The 12,387-nt window shown below is 44.7% G+C and overlaps 1 protein-coding gene across 5 annotated transcripts in view; it reads left to right on the top strand.

The window, feature by feature from the left end:
- The window catches only part of PHACTR1 (phosphatase and actin regulator 1), a 242,291-nt gene that overhangs the window by 11,360 nt on the left and 218,544 nt on the right, over positions 1-12,387 (top strand). For 4 of the 5 annotated variants that reach the window (XM_082234416.1, XM_082234421.1, XM_082234417.1 and 1 more), the window contains exon 3: positions 2,576-2,722. In XM_082234416.1, the coding sequence (XP_082090542.1) occupies positions 2,576-2,722 (147 nt within the window). Of the gene's footprint in view, positions 1-2,575; positions 2,723-12,387 lie in introns of those variants that run through there. The other variant, XM_082234415.1, reaches the window with a different exon arrangement.

Consider the following 12,387-nt stretch of genomic DNA (forward strand, 5'->3'; position numbering starts at 1 on the left):
TATTTTTATTTTTGCAAAAGTTCTTTTGCCAAAACAAACAAAAGCTGGAGCTGCAGCTTAAGCATAGGAATTTGTTTAGGAGCAGTGTATAAAACCCTCTAATATTATTGTTTTTGAAAAATCCAACTTGTCTTGCTTGTGTGAGCCATCTTTATTGGAATGTGGTAAGGGATCCAGCAGCAATGAGGTCTCTCACAAGCTCCCCTGTTATTACAGTGGCTGGAGAAGGCAAAAGGGTTGCTGGCGACCATTGGCTTTGCTGCTTAGAGGGACAGAACCAGATGAGGATCTTAATAGCTGCAGGGCACATGCTTGTAGTTTCAGTGACATTCATAAGCAAGTCACCCTTAAACATTCATTTCCTATAGAGGAAAATTCAGAAAGATGAAGGATGCCTGAAAGTAGCCTTTTGGTTCAAGGTCATTTAGCACCTTGCCTGAATGGGACTAATAACACAGGTGTTACTGCAAGGTTTGGCTTCAGCCATTGCTACATATTTCATATCACGCTGGCTGCTCAGTCATCATAATGAAGGATCAATGGTCATATTTCCAGATACAAGGAACCATGAAGAACATAGGTCATACTACCAACTAAGTACCATCTACACCAATTCCTGGAGATGCCAGGAATTGAACCTGGAACCTCCTTTGTGCAAAGCACACTGAGCTATGGCTCTTCTCCTCCCCAGAACAGAATATGGTGTTTGTTGGCTGAATGAGCAGAGCGAGGAACACCTAAAGCCATGTTTCCTCTCTGTAAGGTCCTGTAAAAAGGGTGCATTTGTATGCCTCACTTCCCAGAATATGGCCAGCATAGGAGAAGGGCCATAGCTCAGTGGTAGAGCATCCACTTTACATACCAAAGGTCCCAGGTACAGATTTCCAGCATCTTCAGGTAGAGCTGGGAGAGAACTCTGTCTGAAACCCTGGAGAGTTGTGATCAGTCAGCGCAGAGCTAGATCCACCCAGGGTGTGACTAGGCAAGAGGCAGCTTCTCAAGTCCATAGACATAACTGTTTGATAAGGGTAGTCAACCACTTGGTTTTTGGATGGTCAAAATCATTAGTCCGAATTCTGGAACCATTCTCGCATGGTCCTTATCACCCACTCCAGAACTTCACTAGGTGACCTTGGCAGTGGCGTAGGGTGGGGGGTGCCAGGGGTGCCGGCCGCACCGGGCGCAACATCTGGGGGGGCGCTCGCTGCCTCCGGAGTCGCCGAAGAGCCTCGGGCGCAGGCTGTAGCGGAGCCGCATGTCTCGCGGAACCGCCGAGCTGTGCGCGCGTCCGGGCTGAAGGCGCCCGGCAGGCAGCGGCTCTCAGCGCTCACCGCGGAGGACGCGCCAGGCAGCCCCTCTTCACAGCCCCGCCTCCGCCGGTGCTGCTGCAGCTGCTGGGCCGTTGCATTTTCCTCTCCTCTCTGCCCCCCTCCTCCTCCGGGCAAGCGGCGTCGTTTGGGCGGCAGCGCCAGCGGCAACTCGCGGGTTAGGGGGGGCGCAAATTACTTGCCTTGCCCCGGGTTAGGGGGCGCAAATTACTTGCGTTGCCCCGGGTGCTGAGAACTCACGCTACGCCGCTGGACCTTGGACAAGACAAGACACACACACACTCTCAGGCTTAACATGTGCACACGCACACACGCCCAGAGCGCAGTTTGGGAGTAATAATGCTAGTCTACCATACAGGGTTGTGGAAAATGTATGGAAAGTGCTTTGAACACTTTGAAGCACTATATAATCTTGCATTAGCTGTCTTGAGTTCCTTGAGTGGGATAAAAATGTGGTCATCCCAAGAGATCATGTAAAAACGCAGAGAGTGTCTAATCCTTAACAAGTATGACCAGAGGTACTTAATTTTTGGATAAGGGCCTTATCTTTTATTTCTTTTTCTATTTTAAAAGCATGTCTACTGTCATTATGTCTGCTAACAGCAGCTGTATGAAGGGCTGGTGACTGCATAAGCAACTCCCTCGCATCTTTTTTTTCATTATCTCCTAAGCATTCAGCATTAAAAAAAAAAAAGTTTGGCGCCTGTATTTCATTGCTCTCTCTGAACAACTCAAGACATTTCCACCTGCTTCCTCCGCTGGGACATTTGCCCAGGAAACCCGAAGCAACACACACACACACACACAGAGAGAGAGAGAGAGAGGGGGAGAGAGCAATACAACAAAGCACGCTAAACATTGATCTGCAAATCTGCTGGGCTAGAGGTGGCCCAGCCCACTAAAGAGCCACCATTCACCGTTGCATCGATGGCTTTAGAGGCGACCACCAAGCTTCGTGCTTTGTTAGGCTCTGCAGGGTGCCACGTGGGGACTCTGGCTCTGCCCCTGGGGCTGCCAGGAGAGGGGTGGCAGGGCAGGATTTCCAGCTCCACTCCAGTCCACAGATCCTTGACGGGTTTTCTTTTTCTCTTTCCCCCCTCCTCTCTTTCCTTCCTTCCTCCCTCCCTCTCTCTCTCTCCGTGTGTCCCTGCTCCTCTCTCTCTATCTCCCCTCCCCCTTCCTATGCGTGTGCGCCCTCCTCCTCCTCCTCCTTTCCACCCCTCTCTCTCCTCTTCCTCCCTCACCAGCTCGCCGGGCGACCCTGCTCACCGTACCCACATTAATGGCGGCATCTTCCGAGGAGGACATAGACCGGAGACCCATCAGGAGAGTCCGGTCTAAGAGTGACACCCCTTACCTCGCGGAGGCCAGGATCTCCTTCAACCTCGAGGCAGGTGAGTGGCGCCCACCTCGCCCAACCCCACCACCCCCGAGCCTCTCATGCAAAGCCCTTCTTCTCCCCGGTGGAAACCTGAGGTTGCTATTGCTGTACCTATCTGCAACACAATCTCTCTCTCTCTCACACACACACACACACCGCTTTGTGTCTGCTGGGTGCAGAAGTGGCGGGGTGGGGGGGGGGAGCCGCTGCTGGAATGTGAATCCCTGACATGTCCTGGCTGTCACCCTCGCTTTTCTCCCCCGCGATCCCGCCCTTCCAAGGCGCTGGTGCAATACGCGCGCACACACATACACACACACACGCGCGGCTGGAAACTGGGGAGGAGCTGAGGCGGTGGGGGGCGGGGGGCGGCGGCGAGGCGTTCACCCCTAGACTTGTTTGGGTGACAGCGCCGGATTCCCTGTCTGGAACTGGAGGCGAGGCGAGCAACGGTGACCTCGAAGTTGAGAATGTGGAGTAGCCCTCTGACACCCTGGAAGGCGCGGGTGGGTGTCTGCTGGGTGCAGAGGTGGGGAAGGGGAGGGAGACCGGCTTCCCCGGCTGCATTCGGCTTCTCCTAAGGTTGCTGCTGCCTTTGGGCGTCTCTCCCGCCTCTCTGCCTCAGGCTCTCCCTCTGAGCCTCCGGCCCCGCCCCCTGCTGGCCCCCTGCACCCTGCACAGCGTTTTATCTGAAGAGTTGCATTCCCTTTCAAAGCCACCTGCTAGCTGCCAGAGCTGCTTTCCTCCTCCTCCTCTCCTCTCAGCCTAGGCTGGGGTTCACAGCTCTTGCTGGGACCCCCAAGTCCAAACGGGCACCAGCTGGCATAGCTAATAGGGCAGGCAGGATGGGAGATAGAGGCTGAGAACATCTCAGGGGATGCAGTTCCCCTGCCTGGCCCATCTCAACCCACTCTTCCCCATTCTCCCTTCTCAAGCTGTCAATCCCTCAGCCTCTACCTCTCCCTTTGTAGGGTTGCCACCTCCTGCAGATAGAGCATTCTTTTGGCTTTAACAGAAGCCCAACATGCTAAAATCACGCCTCACTGAAGCACTTTGGCATGACAGGGAGTGTCACATACTTGCAGGCTGTATTGCAGGGGGTGGGACTAGATCACCCGTGGGATCCCTTGCCAACTCTACAATGATTCTGTGCTCTGGAAGGCCTTGGATCAGAGCCAGCAAAAAGGGGGCAGCCCTGCTAATTTTTGCCCACTGATCCAGCACCTCCAGAGAACACTCATCCGCCAGCCAGCCAGCCAACCATCCTCCTTCAAGTATCCTTCTGTCCTCTGATCTCATTAGTGCCTTCCACAGTTACCTGAACACCACACTTCCATGCTCTTCAAGTTCTGCTGCCTCATCAGGTGAGCATCCCATATAGCAGCCTCATGCGCAATCTTATCTGCAGGTCTCTCTAGCCCTTTAGTCCAGAATTGCCTCTTTACCTCCTCCATAATCCTGGCTTCCCAAGCATCCTTCTTCTGCACCTCCAGCATTTGCCCTTTCATGCTTTGCTGTTCACCTCAAAGGGCTCTTTCCTCCTGCAACCTGCTCTTTACCTGCTTCCGAAGGAAGGGAGGAGGCAGGGGAAGTGGTGGGTGCCCCAGACATACACAACTGTGCTCAATTGTGACCCCTTGAGCACCTTCCTTACTCAGGCGTTCAGACTCCTGAAAAGTCTGACAGAATTGAGAGCTCATCCACGCTTCCCTTTGCTTCATGCTTTCTAGGCACAGGTCTGGGCTTTCCAGGTCTGTGTCCAAGCAGCCACATTTTACCCCTGAATTGGAGCAAACGACCATCCTTCAATTATTTCCATTAAATATCTGGAGGCTTTTGGGGTTAAGCTAATATATACTGGAAACTATGGTTAATTTTGCTGGAACTCCCTGTCTCTCAGCATGCTAAAAGATTGCTTGAGCTGGGGGTTTGCAATCTTGTGGTTCTCTGTCGATTATTGAAATGGGTGTGTTTCTCCTCCTCTCCTCTCTGACCTTCTTGTTCCTTTGCACCTAGTAAGATGTAAAATGCAAACTGTGTACCTTCATCGAGCAGCTGATTGCTTTGGGTGACATGTCATTAATTCCTTTCTGGTCATTAATTGGAATGTGTGTGTGTATGCACACACATCATTTTTTGTTATGACAGCTATAACTATATAACTCAGGAACCACAAAGTGATGCCAAATTGTGTTGGTTTTTAAAAATGTGTGACTGAAGATAGAACAATCCGGGACTGAAGGGTCTGGGATAGCATGATGGAAGGGTTTGAGGTGCCATTGAAAGGAGATTGGGTATAGTTGCTAAGCTGCTGGGTCTATAGTGGACAATATTGTCATGGATAATGCTATGTCATGCCATTATAAACAGATTAGAGTTTAATCATAAACAGCTAAAGGGAAGGCACCTTCAAGTCACTTAATGCCTTCATCATTTAACCTTCCAGTTCCTTCTCTGTCAAGGCTGAGAGGTTCATATATCTTTTAATTCCCAAGCAGGCATGGCAAGAATGCTAGCCTAGCTGTTACCTCTTCTCCTCACTTTTAACATGTGCACTGAGGAAAGGAAAGGCTCCCCCCACCTATTAAATACCATGCTGTCTCTCATTGGGCTCATTCAAAGAAATATCTCTTCATGGGAGTGTAAATACTCAGCAGAGTGCTGGAGGATGTTTTCATTAATCCATCTGCCATTTGATGCTTTGAATGTAAAAAATGTGGTGCAAATTGGTTGCTAAGCAATGTTTACGTTAATGAGAAAAAAGCCTCTGTAGTAAGCATTTAGCTCTGGTGGTGTGGTTTTTTTAATCATAAAGTACAAAACAAGGGCCCTTAAATTGGATAAGGACCAACAGTTGCTTAAGGAAATTTATCCTAACTACTTGCATAGAGAGTTTGGCCCTGAAAATGCTAAGGTACAAGATCTTTTGCACTGTTTGGGGATTTATTTATTCCTTTACTCACAATCCAGATTGGTAACATAGATGCTGTCATTCAAAATTGTACACTTTATTTGCATTTTTTAAAAGAAGGCATACTGGAATGTTGTCTGATTCCCTGAAATACAGGGCTCCTTATGTATGCACTTACTGCTTTTCTTAAGATGTAATATTCATATATTTACAGACTGCCAGTGCAATGTCTTTATGCACTGTACTTCAACAGAACAAGCCCTTTTAGGTTTCGTATTTTGCCGCCTTATCGCTATTTACAGTTTGTCAGCTGGAAACTTTAGTAGCTGCAGAACAGTATTCTGAGACAAAATGTTTGCAGTGTGGCGTGTCCTGTTTAGTGTTCTAGTCAGCCAGTCATGCTCTCCTCCACGAGATTCAATTCCATTACCCCTCCTACATGGTCCCACCATGACCATCACCAAAAAAAGAACTAAACAGTCAGCTTTCCTATGGCCACTGAAGCCCTTCAGGGTTTCCCCACTAAAGATTTCTGTACTTCTCCAAACCACAAAGTTTCCCCATGCTTCATGAGGGCTCCTCCTTCTGCTTGGTGGTGGTGCTTTGGCTACATAAACAGCGGCACCCACCTCTAAATACTGGAAATGGGAGGAATTATGAAGGAAGAAAAGGCAAAACTAACCTGAGCATCAGGCGCTGTTCAATCAAATGTGGTGCTGAATGGGATGTCCATTCAGGATTTTTTTTCAGGAACTGCATGTATGTGCTGCAGAGTCATCTAAGCATACTGATATACAGTGTGTGTGTGTGTGTGTGTGTGTGTGTGTGTAGGCATCTGGAAGTAAGAAGTAATGCGATTTGTTTTTTCTTCCAATTCATTGCAGTCAGAACTAAAACAATTCTAGAGGCACTGGATGCATTCTCTACCTCGCTTCTCACTTAATGCATTTATGATTACAACTCCTGCTGCTCAACTGCTGCTTGCATTGCTGTTTTGTCTGCCAGCTGCTACTTCTAGGCTTCTTTCATCTGGTCATTGTATTGTCCTAAGATAGCAGCTGCGATAAGCTGCATCAAGGTAGAGCTTTTGCTTGTATTTGTATTTAATAGGCTCTCCAGCAGTAAGGCCCATATGCAGATATGCACTACTATTCTTTGCAAAAGAAATGGCTGAGAGCCAACAGTTTTGTTTACCTCTTTGAGCTGTAAGTTATAATTATACTATTACTGCTGCTATCTATGTTGCCGAACAGTCAGAGGCTGCACATGCGGAGGCAATTATGCGGTTTGGGAATAGCAAGGATTTGCTCTGTTTCTCCAAGCAATTAAATGGGGCAACCTTTAGCTGCCCTTCTAATAAGATTAAATTAATAATTTGCTTCTCTGTTTTGACTTGCATTGTTTCATTAGATTTCAAGAAAAATCAGTATTTTATTATATTGGCTTGTATGTACTGGTTTCACTCTGTGCGCCATTGACATGCTAGTGTCCTGTGAGTTTAGAATACTTGTAGATTCCACAAACTCTTAGGCTGCGCTTTTTGCAAGGGGAGGGGGGAAAGGAGAGAGTATATTTCCAAATATACCCAAGAAGGGGCCATCCCTCTGCAAATAATATTCATTTCTTCAGGCTACTTTTACGGTTCCTCTTGATATAAATGGGAACACTATAAGGACAGAGCAGACAAACTTCCTAGTATATTATGCCCTAAATGTACAGGCCATTGTGGAACATAATCTTAATCTATACTGCATGTGACAGTGGATGTGATTGCAGTAAATACAAATATATGGTCAGGAGTAATGGGAATTGCAGTCCAAAATGTATGGAGGACACCAGATTCAGGAAGCTGGTATATATATACAGTAGTGGGAGTACAAAGCATACCGAGAACTCAGAAGGCTTCACTTCAATGAGAACTGGGCAAAAATGTTTTTCTGTGCATTGGGTGGCATTCAGTTAAGCTTTACTCAGAGTAGACCCATTTAAATTAATGGACATGACTAAGTTAGGTCCATTCAATTTAATGAGCCAAATTGAATTTCATCAATTGTTACCTGATTTCGTATTCTTCTTCTTAAAAAACAAAATGTGGACTCATGAAGCTTTAGCCAGTAAAATCAAGATTTCAGTTTTTGTGGCTCAAGGGTTCTTAAACTGTGGTCCATGGATCCCCTAGCATGGGTAGGTTTCAGGGCACACACACAAAATGAAGCAATAAAATTAATTGTATGCACAATTTTCTGTGCATGTGTTTCTGTGCAGTTTTCTGGGAAGGAGGTCTGTAGCTTTCATCAGATTCTCAAAGGGGTCTCTGACCCAGAAAAGGTTAAGAACCACATCTCTAGCTTTAAAAAAGGAGCAAGCAATAAGCTGTGATGTCCTTATCAGGTCATGCTGTTAATGGGAGATGCACAAATGCCAGATCCACAAATAAGACCATTCTAAAACTGGGTACGTATTGTGCAGTTGTTACAATGAGAACTAATGGCTGCACTCCCAATTCCATGTGCTGTTTCCTTGCCTTGTGCCATCAGGTTCTGTTTTGACGCCAAAAGGGCAGGAAAAGTGGGGTGAGCCAAAGGGAATGTTTTTGTACCCATGTGCCACAGCATGAGTAGCAGCAGGAAATAGCACAGCTGCATTCTATAGTAGCTCAGGAACATGAGGCTGATTTTAGCTGTGTGTTTCTTGGAAAGCCATTGCAGACCAGCAAGCGTGTTCAAATATGCTTCATCCTGGTTCCAGATGTGGCAGGGAATAGAGACCCTGCATTGGCAAATGTACAGTGCAATCCTATGTGTGTTTTCTCAGTTGAAGTACATTCAACCGAGTTCAGCAGGGCTTATCCGTGCTTAACACTGCAGCCTAACAGTGCAGCCGTACAAATATCTACATATTTGAGAGGTTATTTCCTTTTTCCTCAGTTGCAAAGAAATAAAATGTAGTAACACCAATGGCATTGTCCAGCCAAAAGGCAGCTCTCAATGCTCTGCCAACAGAAGTCAAGAGATGTCACACATAAAATGACTTTGTATGGCGTGGCTATTGCAGCTGGAGTGAATATGCTAGCATAAACATTGGATTTCAGCTATTATGCACTTTCTCGGCCAGCCAATGGAGTCTGGCAAGTTAAGGAAATTCAAGCAATCTACATGCCAGGATGATGCTGGGGTTTCCCCCAACTTGTTCAAGACTTTGCACAGAGTCCAATTGAGCTTGTTTCGTCTTGGATTTGAATGATGCCAAGCGCGCTGCAATTTTGTAAGAAACAGATTATCTAGTTTAATGTATACCTAGAGAACCAATCTTTATAATTGTCATCAGCATGGGAACAGGGGGAGAATGTAGCTAGATAGTTATCACTTAAAATGCAAGTGTTAAAAAATTGTCTGGTGTTAAATCAGCAATGTACAGAGTAAATATCTATGAAATTTTACGATGCTTTAAAATGAACACATAAGCATTTCTTCCAAGGTTTATTCTCTGATCATTTCAATGGGATTGGCCTAATTACAAGTTGTTATTATTTTATTAATTCATTTATTTCAAAATTATGTTTTTATTATGACATATATTTTTTTTGGATCAGATTGTTATAAAGTGTGTGATCTTTGTTGTTTCTCCACCTTGTAAATTGTCTTGTTTATAGTAATATAGAAAGGCGGTGTACAAATTAGAAGTGAAATATATAACAATATGAAAGCAAATTGTGTTCTGAGATGACATTGGGGGATTTTGTCTTTTTAAAAATCCAGTTGCAGACTATATATTTATTCTTCATAACGCTTTTTGACCAGATTTATTAAAGTGCTTTCCCCACTCTCTTATCATCCTATATGTGACTACTCAGAAATTCAGCCCCATTGCATCTAGTTTGCTCCCAGGTAAGTTTTGCTGCAGAAATAATTAAAAGCCAGTTATTACTTCCCTCAGACAGTTGGCTCTGACTCTGATCCTCCAATCAGTTACTTTATAGTGATCTCATGACTCCTTTAGGAGAAGAGGGAGTCAAGAGGGTTATGTTTAAAGGAGACAGACTTAAATACTTAGGTGGCTTCTAGCAGCAGCTCAAGACTAGTGGTGGGTTTTGGATAGGGCTTCCCTGGAGCTTCAGACACTGTTCATCTTCAGACACTGATGAACAGATCAGGTTTGCCTGGATTCTGATCTACTGTAGATCCTATATTGCAGGGAAGTCTCAGTGTGGTTGTTTTTCTTCTTCTAACCTTTCACTCTGCAACACAAAAAGCCTCATGGGCTTGAACAATCTTACTTTTGTCTTTTGAAAAGATCAGAACAACTTTTTTTACCACTGCAGGGTGACTTTCTGTAGTCTCTTTGTAGTAGCTGTGAACATGAAATAAGATCATAAATTCAGTTCCATGCTGGGCTTGTAGTGGGAACACAAGTGCAGCAAAATTGCTTTTTTGAGGTTTGAAATCTTGTTCGTGGTCTCATTGGTGGTTTATCAGCTTTTTTGCTTTTCTTTTCTTTTTTACAACTTATAAGGTGTATCAGTATTCATAGTATTTTTCTATTACATCACATATGTATGATTTGTTACCCAGCAAGCTGAACGTAGTCCAGGTAACATTGTGCACGATTCCCTTCCTCTTTTGCAATACAAACAGTTTGCTAAGTCCCCAATGGCCATGCCATATTTGGCCAATTTGCTTCTTTTGGCTTGGTGGTCAAAAGTTGTTCAGGCCTTTGTTGGGGGTATGGGAAAATCATACTTCACTGTGCAAAGCTACTTGGGTGTAAGTACTATGGAATTCATTGGGATGAATTTGTGAGTAAGGAAGCATAGGATTGGGACACATAGCCATTCCAGATGTGCAGTTCTCTGATGGCTAATTCCCACTTTACACTATGGACCTAGGGATGGATGACAAAGGACAAACTGTGCACCAAGAAGAAACCAATAGAGATGAATAGCCCACATCATTTAATGTCCTTTACAAACAGATCAAGATGGTTGCTCAGTGAATAGCCATAATCATCTAATCTCCCAGCAAACCAGTCAGGATGAATGCTCAATAGACAGTTTGTCTGGAAGCACTCCAAAAGAGAAGTGGATGGTATCTATATAATTTGCTTGTGAGTTTTTGTACGGGAATATCTATGTAAACTGAAAATTGGCTCAGAGTTTGGATAGCACAACCGGTAATTCCATGCCTGTGAGGAGCATTCTTTTCCTTTCTTGGAGTACAATTAAACAATATGTAATGAGGATCTTCCCACTGTCAGGCATGAAAGGTGAAATTTCGCTATGCATATGGAAGGCAGCCCACATGGAACCATAAAATTGGAGAGTTGGAAGGGACCCTGAGGATCATCTAGTCCAACCCCCCTGCAAGGCAGGAATATGCAGCTGTCCCATATGGGAACTGAAGCTGCAGCCTTGGCATTATCAGCACCACACTCTAACCGCAAGGGGTCACAGACTCTTATTTGGAAATCGTTGATAAGTTGCTGAAGGAAAATCTCTCTTTAATATGAGGCCATAAGCAAGCATTTTAAAAGGCTCAACCTTATGATAAAATAGAATGAACCCTCACCATTTCCTTTGTTATGAATAAGCGTGACTGAAAAAGAATTTTGCACAAAAGATACCTAAGCTAAAGAAAACAGCTCTCTCCTGTGTTAACAACATTAGTTCTAAGTGGATTTCTCCTCCATTCATGAGTGCTTAAATATCTGTGAAATCAATTTTATTGCCATAGTTAAAAAGGTTTCTTTCCCCCGGTATGTCACACACTGGCGGTTATTTTCTGTCCTGGCTGCACCTATAGAAATCAGCTGGATTCCCTCAGTATATATGGGCAGGTTCTGCTCCCTCCATATATTTCTGCCTTCAGGTGGATTTACTTTGGGTATCTTAGCTGCTGGAATGCAAGTTACGAAGGTAATAGGAAAGAATCAGTAACTCTGTTCTAAGGTTTTCTTTCCTGTTCAGAATTTCAGGGTAATCTGTTTTGGAATGGAATAACTGAATAACTTGCTTTTACGGCTTCATCAGAATTTTAATGACAAGCAAATTTAATGACTATTTGAGCAAACCCATTTGGAACCTAAATTGCCTTTAGGTTGGACACATATTAATTTCATTTGGATTTCCGAATGAGCAAAATTGCATCTGCTAGGCATTTGTTCCCCATTTTCTGTAATAATGTGCAAAGCTGATGTATGATGTCATAGACAAGCATTTGATATAGAAAACATGATGGATGGTGTAAATGTAACCCACCAAGTTTAAGTTTATTGTGGGGTTGCTCTTATGCATAATTAATAGTGCAATGCAAATGTACATAGCTGATCCCTTGGTTGCCGGTGGCAAATAAAGAATTGCCTTTGGGCAACCAGACAAGGAAACTTGCAACTCTGGAGCCAAATATGATTACTTTAGATAAGTGTGGGTAGGTGGAATAACTAACTTTTGTGGGCTTGGTTGTAAGTAGTTCCTAATACTGTGGAAAAACAGATGGACTAGTAAATTTATCCAAATACTTTGTCACCCTGGCAAAGTCCCGTTGCATTGAACAGCGGAGGAATGAAAAGTTGCTTGCCCATTTATTCTATAACAATAGACATGACACTTGAAAGTACCAATATATCCTATCAGGGCTAAAAATAAAAGCAACGTTTGTCTTAATAGAGCCTGGGAAATATTGATTCACTTAGAAATAAGCCATGTTCATCATCTATGGTCCAATGCTGTGAGGTGCTCTGTGCCTTTCAAGTCATGCTGACGGATGCAGACT

The sequence above is a fragment of the Podarcis vaucheri genome (assembly GCF_965113315.1).
Source record: "Podarcis vaucheri genome assembly, chromosome: 8".
Classification (NCBI taxonomy): Eukaryota; Metazoa; Chordata; class Lepidosauria; order Squamata; family Lacertidae; genus Podarcis; species Podarcis vaucheri.